Below are 13712 nucleotides of genomic sequence, written 5' to 3' on the forward strand. Positions count from 1 at the left end.
CAGCTCCACTCCTCTGTCTCCCAGGTCATTGTAGCTAAGGTCCAGTTCTCTTACGGGGGAGTTTGGTGTCTGCAGAGGTGAGGCCAGAGTCTCACAGGATTTATATGTGAGTTTACAGCTTTCCAGTCTGGAGAGAGGAGACAATATGTTAGATATACAAATCCTTCATTATAATGATACTGTATACATCAACTCAATAACAGAACTTACAGTGCTCTCTTACAGGTTCTCACTACCGGCAGCAACCTCTGATAACCTTTCTCTGATGTGTTGTATGTCTTCAGGTCAAACGCCTCCAGCACCTCCTCTGACATCAGTAACAGGTAGGCCAGGGCTGAACATTGGTCAGGTTCTAGTCTTGTTTCTGAAAGAGTTCCTGAATGCAGGGAGGTCTGCATGTCTTCAACAAGAGAATTGGCACCAAGTTCATTCAGACAGTGGAACAAGTTGATGATCCTTTCTGGTGAGGATTCCTGGTTGATCTTGTCTGAAAGGTACCTGACTGTTCTCTTAACTGTTTCCTCATTGGTCTGTGTTGTACTTCCTGTCTGTGTCAGAAGGCCTCGTAACAGATTCTGATTGGACTCCAGTGAGAGACCCAGAAGGAAGCGGAGGAACAGGTCCAGGTGTCCATTCTCACTCTTCAAGGCCTGGTCCACTGCTCTCCTGTGTAAGTCAGACAACTGGATTGACCCCTTCTCTTCATCATCTTCAACATCCTTCTCCTCCTCATCTTCATCATCGGGGGGGAAAACAATATCCTTCTTGGACAGACATGATTCTAAAGCATGCACTGCTGCTAGAAACTCCTGAATGCTCAGATGCACAAAGCTGTAGACCTTGTCTTGGTACAGCCCAGATTCTTCTTTAAAGATCTCTGTACACAATGCTGAGTACTCTGATGCCTCTGTGACATCAAGGCCACACTCTCTCAGGTCCTCCTCATAGAAGATCAGGTTGCCCTTTTGCAGCTGTTGGAAAGCCAGCTTTGACAGTTTCAGGATCATCTCTTTGTCTGACTGAGACAGTTCCTTTGGGTTTGTCTCTGTGGTTTTGTTGTACTTCCTGTTCTTCACAATGATTTGGATGAGCATGAAGTGTAAGTACATCTGGGTCAGAGTTTTGACGACTTCATCCTTCTCTGCCCCTTTCAGTATCATCTCAAGGACAGTGGCTGATATCCAACAGAAGACTGGCATGTGGCACATGATGTGGAGGCTCCTTGATGTCTTCATGTGTTTGATGATTTCATTGGCCAGATTCTGATCTGGGATCTTCTTCCTGAAGTACTCCTCCTTCTGTGGATCATTGAACCCTCTTACCTCTGTCACCTGGTCAGCACACTCAGGAGGGATCTGATTGGCTGCTGCAGGCCGTGTGGTTATCCAGAGGAGTGCAGAGGGAAGCAGATTCCCCTCGATGAGGTTTGTCAGCAGCACATCCACTGAGGTTGGCTTCGTGAGATCACAGCACTTCTCATTGTTTTTGAAGTCTAGAGGAAGTCGACACTCATCCAGACCATCAAAAATGAAAACAGTTTTGCTTTCACCATCTTCAATGCTGTCAATCTCTTTCAGCTCTGAGAAGTAGTGGGAAAGAAGTTGCATCAGACTGTATTGGTCCTTTTTCAGGTTCAGATCACGGAAAGGAAGAGGAAACATGAAATGAACGTCCTGATTTGCTTTTCCCTCTGCCCAGTCAAGGATGACCTTCTGCACAGAGACTGTTTTTCCAACACCAGCGATTCCTTTTGTCAGCACAGTTCTGATTGGTTTGTCTTGTCCAGGTAACGGCTTGAAGATGTCGTTGCATTTGATTGGTGTCTCTTGTGTGGTTTGTTTCTTGGATGCCATCTCTATCTGTCTAACCTCATGTTCATTATTGAGCCCTCCACTTCCACCCTCTGTGATGTAGAGCTCTGTGTAGATGTCCTTGAACAGACTTTGGTTTCTATGGTGTCCAATTCCTTCAGATATGTGTTGATACTTGTGTTTCAGTTTAGCCTTGATGTCTTGTTGGACTGTCAGCAGAGTTTGACCTGTAGGAAAACAATGAGAGTTGGGACTCATAAGTTGGTGTGTTTTATAAGGGCCTTTGTACCGTTCTTTGTGATATTGTATGAAACACAGTCTTACTTCTTCTGTCCAGAAGGTTGTGTGTGATCTTTAATACATCCTCACTGTCCAAACTCTCCACTTCCTTATTGTCATCTGGTAATGGTTCCTGGCTGAAAGCAGGTGGCTGATCACTCTTCATTGATACCAGGCTGATTGTAGGGGACTCTGCTCTGGGCTTCTGGACACTGAACAAAACAGGGAGACAGATCACCTCATCAATATCACATTAATACCTCATCTACTTCATTTTAACAACTGTATAATGGAACTTCTAGAAGTCCTGATATTTATTTTAAAGCTACAGTCTGCAATTGGTAAATCCATGTTTGGCCATTTAAACGAATTATGTAGATCTACATTCCATGTCATTTGGGAACACTTTTCATTAGTTTTCATTAGTTAGATTTTTTTAATAGCAATGTATATTTTGCAATTCATCTCTTACTTCTTTGAACTGGTGTCTTGACTCATTTTAGAGGCAGTGGTCCCCCCCTCTCTCTCCCCAGAGAGACTCATTTTAGAGGCAGTGGTCCCCTCCTCTCTCTCCCCAGAGAGACTCATTTTAGAGGCAGCAGTGGTCTCCTCCTCTCTCTCCCCAGAGAGACTCATTTTGGAGGCAGTGGTCTCCTCCTCTCTCTCCCCAGAGAGACTCATTTTGGAGGCAGTGGTCCGCTCCTCTCTCTCCCCAGAGAGACTCATTTTGGAGGCAGTGGTCCGCTCCTCTCTCTCCCCAGAGAGACTCATTTTAGAGTCAGTGGTCCCCTCCTCTCTCTCCCCAGAGAGACTCATTTTAGAGTCAGTGGTCCCCTCCTCTCTCTCCCCAGAGAGACTCATTTTAGAGGCAGTGGTCCCCTCCTCTCTCTCCCCAGAGAGACTCATTTTAGAGGCCGTGGTCTCCTCCTCTCTCTCCCCAGAGAGACTCATATTAGATGTAAGTCAAAACTCACTCAGCTACAATAAGAAGAAACAGAACAGTCAATATTTCTGAACATTGTTGAAGAACCATTAACAATGACAACACATTTACTGTCTGTGGTCAAAGAGTTCAATCAGCGACTTCATATTGTATCCAACATACACAGTCCACTATGTTATTATAGATACACAGTCCACTATGTTATTAAAGATACACAGTCCACTATGTTATTAAAGATACACAGTCCACTATGTTATTAAAGATACACAGTCCACTATGTTATTAAAGATACACAGTCCACTATGTTATTATAGATACACAGTCCACTATGTTATTAAAGATACACAGTCCACTATGTTATTAAAGATACACAGTCCACTGTTATTAAACATACACAGTCCACTATGTTATTAAAGATACACAGTCCAATATGTTATTAAAGATACACAGTCCACTATGTTATTAAAGATACACAGTCCACTATGTTATTAAAGATACACAGTCCAATATGTTTTTCATTTGATTTGACTTGGATCCCGATTAGCTGACTCCATAACAACAGCTAGTCTACCTGGTTGGATCCCCTGACTCCATAACAACAGCTAGTCTACCTGGTTGGATCCCCTGACTCCATAACAACAGCTAGTCTACCTGGTTGGATCCCCTGACTCCATAACAACAGCTAGTCTACCTGGTTGGATCCCCTGACTCCATAACAACAGCTAGTCTACCTGGTTGGATCCCCTGACTCCATAACAACAGCTCGTCTACCTGGTTGGATCCCCTGACTCCATAACAACAGCTAGTCTACCTGGTTGGATCCCCTGACTCCATAACAACAGCTAGTCTACCTGGTTGGATCCCCTGACTCCATAACAACAGCTAGTCTACCTGGTTGGATCTCCATTAGCTGATCCCATAACAACAGCTAGTCTACCTGGTTGGATCCCCTGACTCCATAACAACAGCTAGTCTATCTGGTTGGATCCCCATTAGCTGACTCCATAACACCTGGGGTCCAAACACAACTAACTAAAAGACATTACAGACATCGACTTTACAGTTTACATTGAAAGAAGGTAGTAGACATTATAAACATTTACCAAGTAGACATTACAGACTGTTAAAATAGCTGACAGGTATTTCTTCCTAACCCTTCGGCCTCATCAAGCAGCTCTTCCGAAAGATCAGAGTGAACACTTTGTCTGAGATTGCTGGTGTTGTGAAGAACAGCACAGTGACAGGGGTCACCATCCCACAGCTGGTTGGACTGGAGGATGGTACGGTGCAGGTGGAAAGCTATGGCTGGCAACAACACCTGACTCCGGTCTTCAGGCCACTGCCACAGATAAAGCAGAACCAGTACTTCAGGTGAATATCATTTTCATTGCATTGTATGAGGTTATTCTTCATATCTAAACTCGGGAGGTGAATTGATGTTATGCAAGGTTGTAATGTCTGTCTCAATTGGTTTAGTTATTTCCTGTTTTGCAGCATTGATGCTCTGAAGCCTGGTGTTGTTGTCAGCAAGGAGCATTGGGACTCAGTCGGGACCAGGTTTCTGTAGAGACCCATCCACGTTACTAGATGTGGCTGGGGGTTATAGCATTTCTATCACATGACCCATCCTCGTTGCTAGATGTGGCTGGGGGGTATAGCATTTCTATCACATGACCCATCCACGTTGCTAGATGTGGCTGGGGGGTATAGCATTTCTATCACATGACCCATCAGTTTAGTGTCTGGATTAGCATCATCTAACATTTATACAATATTTATATCTGGACACTTTCTGTTGATCTGGAATTGTTCCTTATTTTAAGCTACTACTTTTAGTCGTAATCTTTGCTACACTACTCACTGTTTATCACATGACCTCACATGTGAATCCTTAAACTGATGGGTGGGGCTAAGACTTAAAGGGGGTGTGAACAATGCTGAATGGGTGGTGACAAAGGAGAGCTCTCCAGTAGGTGCACCAAAATTCAGGGGCCATTTTCTCAATGGTGGGGTTTCAACTTTCAAAGCAGAATTACTTTGCCATTGTTCCTCAAATGCAGAGTATGATATACATTTTTGTATCTCTGTCTCTGATTTTTTTCCAATGTAAAAAACACATTTTCAAATGTTGCTATATAAGACTGAATCAAGGAGGTCGGTCACGTAAAGATTTAATGCCCCTTACCGCGCGTCACTTTTTACCGAATTGATGAGAGGGACTATTGTTCCTAAAAAAAAACTACTTTAGATAATAATCACCTTAATGTGCTGTCAATCACCGATTACAATAATACCATACCTCCTAGCTCTGTAGCCTTTGTCAAATCACATTGGATCTTATTGATTAGGCTAATCACTATGAATCAATACCAACGTAAATAAGCCTAAAATATTAATTCTTGAACGTTTAAATCAATATTGTATTAACTTGGCGGATGTCTTAAACCCTAAATCATCTCTCTCTTTATGATGAACTAACTTCTCAAAAATACTTTTCTACATTACATTGTAAAAGAAAGCTACAAACATCTGAAACATTTTTCTTCGACGATAACGTCCGTTACTTCCTCTACTTCCTTATACAAATATTTCCTGTTTCAACTAGTGATGGGTCGTTCGATAACGACAGGTTGTTTTTGAACGGATCTTTTTGGTGAACGTCGGTAACCGAATTGCATCGGTGAAAGAGCCGTTCATTTCGCTCCCTGGTTTACATACAGCTACGAGGTGCTTTTTGAGCTCAAAACAACGATTACCTGCAGATAAGTTACACAATAATTCTCTGAAGAGGGTGAATCCTTACTGCAGAAACAATAAATAGTGGGCCGAGCGCGTCATTCTTGTCAAGGCTTTGTAGTGCGTAAAAAACAAACAGTTGATCTAATCATTTAAATACTAGTTATTGAAAAAAAGAAAAACGCCCACTTAATTCTTTGGCCAAAACTTTTGTATTTTCCTTATGTATGAATTTTAGTGACGTTGCCAGTTCTTGTTCCTGAATGTGTTTCGTTATTTGGTCCTCAAAACTTGAACTCGAGATTTACCATTTGGAGATTGCAGCGTTTCCCGGAACCATATGATTGGTCGGGTAAGCTAATGCGTCATCACACTCCCTCATCTGATTGGTCGGGTAGGCGGACCTTCTGACTTTGTGGATGTGGTAACTAGTGAGCAAAGCAGATCACCACCTTTCTGAGTTTATCAACTTAATGTCGCATTCAAAACCACAGGGATCTCGGTAAAAAACTAAATCTGACTGGGAAAAATCGATTTGAACCGTCCTCTTTCTCGAGAGCTGACATCGTATTTTTCAGAGCTCCCAGTTGTTGTGATCGCGGCAAAAACTTTTCACATGAGCCCTTCATTTGGTTTCAATACCCTTTGCCGCACGTCACTTTTACTTGCCCGAATTGACGAGAATTACTTTTATTTTTCAAAGAAACTAGTTTACGTGATACACGTCTTCCTCCGGGAAGTGAAAGAGCGCAAAGACAATAATCACGTTCATGTGCAGTCAATCGCCCACACCCTACCTACCTCATAGCCCTGTAGACTGCAATATAACATTGATTCATATTGACTAGGCTGATCAATATGAATCAGCATCAATGTAAGGAAGCCTAAAATAATCATTATTGAAAGTTTAAATCAGTATTGTAATAACTTAACAATTCTGCAGATGTCTTACCCCTCTCTGCGATGGCCTAACTTCTCCGAACCACTTTTCTCCATAAAATTGTAAAAGAACGGTACAGTACAAACCTTAGAAACATTTTTCTTCTAACGATATTGTCCATTTCTTCCTTCACTTCCTTATAAATGTACTTCCTATTTCAACACAGAGGGCTGGTTCAACATGTATATGATTATATTATATATTCACATTCATGTCATGTAACGTTTTCATACACTTAATGCCAGAATTCAGCCCATAAATTCATATTCTATCTGGTACAAGTGCATTTTGTATTATTTTATATCAGGATTTGTTTGAGTGATGTTTTACAGTGCTACCAGCAGAGGGCAGTGTGACAACAACCAGGTTCGGCAGAAGGACGCAAGACGGTCATATCTGTGTTGTTATGGTAACATGATAGGATGGGTAACCAATGACAGACAATGATTCTGCAAACCCCCCAAAATATTGCTTATAATGTATAGCACATGAAGTTAAAAAATAGACTATTTATAATGTGAAGTTACATTGAACTAATCACACTAATCAAAGACACATTCACACACAGAGACCAACACACATTCAGAGATAGACATGCACAGACAAATACATTCCATTACTTTTCCTGTCATTTATTGAAAATGTATTTGACAGAGATACTTCACATCAATCATAATTTCTGTAAATGTGACAGATTTAGCCAGCTAGCTAGTTTAACTGTAGTCCCTGGGCAGGTAGATCTACGTAGGTTGAACAGCTCCTTATATGTCCTTCAGACACTCTCAAGTCATTGGTAAAGGAGTGACAGGTCACACAGCTCCTTATATGTCCTTCAGACACTCTCAAGTCATTGGTAAAGGGGTGACAGGTCACACAGCTCCTTATGTGTCCTTCAGACACTCTCAAGTCATTGGTAAAGGGGTGACAGGTCACACAGCTCCTTATATGTCCTTCAATGGTCAATGTGTTCCAGACATGAGGCTCTCACTGAGAAAACTGCTGATAGACTGAGGTGGTTGTGTTGATATTCAGCCTCTCTCATGAACCTCTAACAGGCCAACACTGTACAATATATTCATCAAATACATTTGTGGTTTTAAGTTGAATGCCAAATTCTCAGAGCCAGTTTCCCAGACACATTTACAGTGATTATGCAAATACAGTAAGTACATTCCAATAACATCACAATACACGTTTACAATCCATATATAACACATGTTTACAATCTCCTCCAATAGGGTGTCATTTCAGATGGTAATCCTAGACTCCCCTCATCTCCTCCAATAGGGTGTCATTTTCAGATGGAAATCCTAGACTCCCCTCATCTCCTCCAATAGGGTGTCATTTCAGATGGTAATCCTAGCCTCCCCTCATCTCCTCCAATAGGGTGTCATTTCAGATGGTAATCTTAGTCTCCCCTCATCTTCTCCAATAGGTTGTCATTTCAGATGGTAGTCCGTTTTCTTATACTCATACTAACCACACTAACCGTACTATTTGTGTGTTTGAGTATATAGTATGCTTATTGGTCATAGTATGATATAGTTTAGTATGCCAAAAGTTCCCGGATGTCGTACATATTCGCCAAAATATGAAGTTTACACGCAGAACACACTAATTCCATACTTTTGGGCCGATAATGCAATTCTTCATGAAATGGGCGGGGCTTCACATAGTTTTCAGATTTGAAGAAATTAGTGGAAAGTATGTTGCTGAAGTCCAACGAGAGCGGATACAAAGTCATTGCTTTAACTAATTATGACAAATGTTAAGAAAATGTTGAGCAATGTAAGAAAGTAATTACTTTTCAAATAAGCTACCTTACACGTAATGTTGGCTGATAATTTGCTAGCTACGCTGTCCTTACGAACCACACAGCATATCATTACAGCTGTATGTACCGGTATGTTAGCTACCTACCTAACGCTACAGTAGTTGGCTACTTATACATCAAACGTGTCAGTATATTAACTACAGGCCAACTAACTACTCAACGTTTATTGACTTGATTATTCCCGTCATTCTTAGCTTAGCTAAATGGTATAGTCGTTGTGTTTTCGTAAATTCTCTCTGTTTCTACTCCGATTTCAGAGCATCTCGCCTGAGAGACCAGAGCGCAGAATAGTGAATTTACGAGGCGCTCAACACCCGTTGAATATGACCAGTGTCAGTAAACATCGGGGGGAAAAACGTAATTAAATTGTTTCCAGCAGCACCAGAAAGCTCAAATCAACCCTACTCCTCTGTCTGAGCGTCCAGATTTAATTTAATAACACACCCAAAGTCGAACAATGTCTAACTAGTAATTTGTTACGCTAACTAGCTAGCAAGAGGTTGCATAGCAACAGCATCAACTTCCGGTAGAGAAGGCAACGAGCTGGTTGGTTACAGTATACTAAAATTAACTAATAGTATGTAGTATATAAATCATTAAGTATGTAGTATACAGTATACTAAAATGAACTAATAGTATGTAATATATCCTCATTAAGTATACAGTATACTAAAATGAACTAATAGTATGTAGTATACAGTATACTAAAATTAACTAATAGTATGTAGTATACAGTATATTAAAATGAACTAATACTATGTAGTATATACTCATTAAGTATGTAATATACAGTATGTGAGTATGGGTATTCAAACACAGCTCTAGACTCCTCTACCCCCTCATCTTGGCACACAAGACTGTCACCTCTAAACCAGAGACAATCACACAAACTCTGACTGTTGTCTACGGTCACACCCTCAAATCGCACCCTCCTCCTTATATAATGTACTGCTTCGCCCTATTCCCTATGGAGTGCACTAATATGACCAGGGCCCATAGGGCTCTCTATGGGGAATAGGATGCCATTTGGGACAGCTTTGGCTGATCAGTAAAGGTCGAGGGTCATGTTCAGGGGGTTGCCATGGAGATAGAGGAATATGTAGAATTAAAACGGGACGGCCAAACCTACTCCTGGAGAGATACTACTGGCCGTGCAGGCCTTTACTCCGACCCTGCTCTAACACACCTGATTCTACTAATCAGTCTAATCAGAACCTTGACTGGCAGAATGAGGTGTGTTAGAGCAGGGCTGAAGCAAAAGCCTGCAGACCCAGTAGCTCTCTGGGAGGAGGGTTGATATCACCAAGACCACTTTGGGTTCATACGGCATCAACTAGCTTTCTGATTGGTTTACCGGCCATCAACTAGCTTTCTGATTGGTTACCTCACATATAAAGCTAATTTAATGCCATAAGCAGATTTCCGTTGAGATTTCAACTGTAATCTCAGTCCATGATTGGATCTTGGTCACCCCTTTTATATTCTTTGTCTGGTATTTCTGAACAGGTGTGTTATGATCCTAGCAGATGTGTGTATGACTGATCACATAACAGGTGTTTATGTAACAGGTGTGTATGACTGATCACGGAACAGGTGTGTATGTGACAGGTGTGTATGAATGATCATGTAACAGGTGTGTATGCAACAGGTATCTTTGTAACAGGTGCGTATGCAACAGGTGCGTATGTAACAGGTGTGTATGAATGATCACATAACAGGTGTATATGTAACAGGTGTGTATGTGACAGGTGTGTATGAATGATGTAACAGGTGTGTATGTAACAGGTATCTTTGTAACAGGTGTGTATGTAACAGGTATCTTTGTAACAGGTGTGTGTACAGTAAACTACCCAGAAACAGAATACTTTCTCTTTATCATGTTAAAACTCAAACAAGAGCACTATGGAACCATGTTAGGAACCAAAAACTATATTTAATTGGTCTAGGATCAGGATCAACACTGTTACTACCCATTCTACCATTAGGCTGGTACCCCACCACTGTTACTATCCATTCTACCATTAGGTTGGTACCCCAACACTGTTACTATCCATTCTACCATTAGGTTGGTACCCCAACACTGTTACTATCCATTCTACCATTAGGCTGGTACCCCACCACTGTTACTATCCATTCTACCATTAGGTTGGTACCCCAACACTGTTACTATCCATTCTACCATTAGGTTGGTACCCCAACACTGTTACTATCCATTCTACCATTAGGTTGGTACCCCAACACTGTTACTATCCATTCTACCATTAGGTTGGTACCCCAACACTGTTACTATCCATTCTACCATTAGGTTGGTACCCCAACACTGTTACTATCCATTCTACCATTAGGTTGGTACCCCAACACTGTTACTATCCATTCTACCATTATGTTGGTACCCCAACACTGTTGATCTGAAGCTGTGAACAAAGACAGGGGTCAATCTCCCGAAGAAGGTTGATCATCCTGGAACACGACTCATTTCCTTTTCTCAACACCATGTCGATGATGTCACGTGCCTTCTCTGCCCTCTCAGCTATCACCTTCACTGACTCCATTTCCTCCTGGTTGATGACTGTGTGTTGCAGGAGTCTGTCCAGCAGACCATCCAGGACAGGTCCTGATACTCGTTTCACAAACTCTGTCCGTACAGAACGCAGCTGCTGCTCTGCAGAACCAGTCAGACTACTCTCAGCCGGACCTCCTGCCCCCAACACAGCACCTGAGAGAGTCAGGTTACAAAATAATTACATTTGTACATTTACATTTCAGTCATTTAGAAGCAGACTCCTAAAATAACAAGTCTTGAGAAAACATAATATTTTACAATAATGACCTGAACATATCACATATTCACATTTAGGTACGGTTTCACAGACATAGAAAAACAGACTGGGGCATTCAGAACCAGGCTAATCTACATCAACTCCTGGAGGAGATGTCATTGGGGCATTCAGAACCAGGCTAATCTACATCAAGTCCTGGAGGAGATGCCATTGGGGCATTCAGAACCAGGCTAATCTACATCAAGTCCTGGAGGAGATGTCATTGTTCTTGAAGACAGTATTTTATAATCAGGACTAGTCCAGGTCCTACAGTAAACCATGTTGACTGACCCTCAAGTCATTGGTTTGTATCTCTCATGTTTACTTACTAGTTGAATGGGTTTCAGTGATGAATTCATCTGAAAGAAACAAAAATATGTTTTATCACTCTAAATAGCATCTGTCAGAAAAAGTTATAATTGACATATTCTCCTACATTTTTGTAGAGTTTCTTTCCATACTATACTCTCATCATCACCGATTAACTCCATCTCAATCCCTGTAATTTCCATATCCACCTTGAAAAAGCTTGGTGTGGTGACTCTATGTATGAGATGAATCCTCTGGGGGGAGGAAGGGGGAGAGAGAGTGAGGGAGGGGGAGAGAGAGCAAGAGAGAGAGAGAGGTTAAACAAAAACATGGTTAAACATTAATTAAAAACACAACTCTAAATCTTCCGCCACAGTAACTAAATATAACAGCCTCTGAATAACCCACATACTCAAACAGATCAATGTTAACCATTTTGTAACAGGCAAACTCAACCCTCAATCTGGCTGTCAACATCCCCTCCAGCATTCCCACCACGTCCACAGACCCCTGTCCCCGAATACTGTTCTTTCATGTCTATCAAATTGATAATTTAGCTGCCCCCTGACACAAAGTTAAGTAAGAGAACTATACCCCTTCTACTAAACCTGTACTTTACGCCCATCCCCTCGCCCCAAACTAGGCGCGAACCAGGGACGCTCTGCACACGTCAACAGTCACCCTCTTGGCATCGTTACCCATCGCTCCACAAAAGCCGTGGCCCTTGCAGAGCAAGGGGAACCACTACTTCAAGGTCTCAGAGCAAGTGACGTCACCGATTGAAATGCTATTAGCGCGCACCACTGCTAACTAGCTACCCATTTCACACCAGTTACACTCACCTCCCTTTTGACCTCCTCCTTTTCCGCAGCAACCAGTGATCCGTGTCACGGCACCAATGTAACAGTTTAACTTTAGACAATATATCAGTCCTGAAATTGGGCATCCCTGCCTGATGCCCCTTTGGATGGGGATGGGGCAGCTCAACCCACCCTCCCCATACACGAGGCCCCAGCAGACAGTAAACTCATCCAAGACAAAAAAAACATCCCCAAACCCAAAGGCTTTCATTGTTTTAAACATGGTGGTCCACACGGTCAAAAGCCTTCTCCTGATCCAAAGGAAGTAAACCCACAGTCACATCAGACAGTTTAAAATGTCTAAAACATCTCTTATCAGAAACAAGTTCTCAACGATAGAGCGGTCAGGTCCACAGTACGACTGGTCCTTGTGGACCAACAGCCCCAGATATTCTTTCAACCTGTTTGAGAGACACTTAGATATTTTATATTCTGCACACAGCAATGCAACAAGTCGGCAGTTTTTTTTAAAGGGCCAAATCCCCCCTTTTTGCAACTATGAAAGCACAACACGTTGACAGGATACAGGAAGAGAATACTCACGACAAGATTCACACACCACTTCATAAAAATCCCCCCCAATAGACAGCTGGGGTAGCACCCTAGTGCTTATAGAACTCAGATGGTAAAACATTGATGCCAGGGGCTCCGGGGTCCCTCTGAGTGAGCAACTTCAATTCAATAGATTTGATGTCCTGTTTAAGGGCCCTGATAGTCTCTTTAACTTCAATACTAGACAGAGCAGTATACTGTTGACAAGACACACGTATTTGGGCCTTCCCAACCACCCACCATTGTCTCAAGGATTCAAAATTCAAATGAATAACCCTCAATTTTTCCCAAAACACCAAAAACCTTTCCCAAAACATTGCGTCATGTAATATCTTCATGTTAAAATATCAATAAGGTGATGACCTTCATTGACATGACAAGTGAATATCAACAGTAACAATATGGTGATCAGAAAAACCCTCAGGAGTAATGTCACCTTACAACCCTACTGCAGTAGTGATCAGATACATACAACCTGTCTAACCTTGCTGCACCAACACCACCTTCATTAAATACTACAGTAGAGCTCAGATAATACAACCTGTCTAACCTTGCTGCACCGACACCACCTTCATTAAATACTACAGTAGAGCTCAGATACATACAACCTGACACCACCTTCATTAACT

The 13712-nt window shown here is 41.9% G+C and overlaps 2 protein-coding genes across 2 annotated transcripts in view; both read right to left on the reverse strand.

Moving 5' to 3' along the window:
* Positions 1-206: 206 nt before the first annotated feature.
* On the reverse strand, positions 207-4271 carry LOC149974656 (protein NLRC3-like). The gene is made up of 4 exons (XM_090209783.1): positions 4137-4271; positions 2563-3068; positions 2136-2302; positions 207-2038 (listed from the first exon to the last, which is right to left on the reverse strand). Exons 2-4 carry the CDS (start codon positions 3039-3041, stop codon positions 207-209), a joined length of 2478 nt encoding a protein of 825 aa, XP_090065909.1. The 5' UTR covers positions 3042-3068; positions 4137-4271.
* A 6399-nt stretch (positions 4272-10670) lies between these two features.
* Positions 10671-13712, reverse strand: part of LOC110530284 (protein NLRC3-like) — a 31632-nt gene continuing 28590 nt past the window's right edge. The window contains exons 18-20 of the mRNA XM_090209850.1: positions 11799-11925; positions 11692-11721; positions 10671-11259 (exon numbers count right to left, since the gene is read on the reverse strand). Of these exons, the coding sequence (XP_090065976.1) occupies positions 10925-11259; positions 11692-11721; positions 11799-11925 (492 nt within the window). The 3' untranslated portion in view covers positions 10671-10924. The remainder of the gene's footprint in view (positions 11260-11691; positions 11722-11798; positions 11926-13712) is intronic.

Source organism: Oncorhynchus mykiss, chromosome 19, assembly GCF_057628025.1.
Source record: "Oncorhynchus mykiss isolate SJ-2025 chromosome 19, ASM5762802v1, whole genome shotgun sequence".
Classification (NCBI taxonomy): Eukaryota; Metazoa; Chordata; class Actinopteri; order Salmoniformes; family Salmonidae; genus Oncorhynchus; species Oncorhynchus mykiss.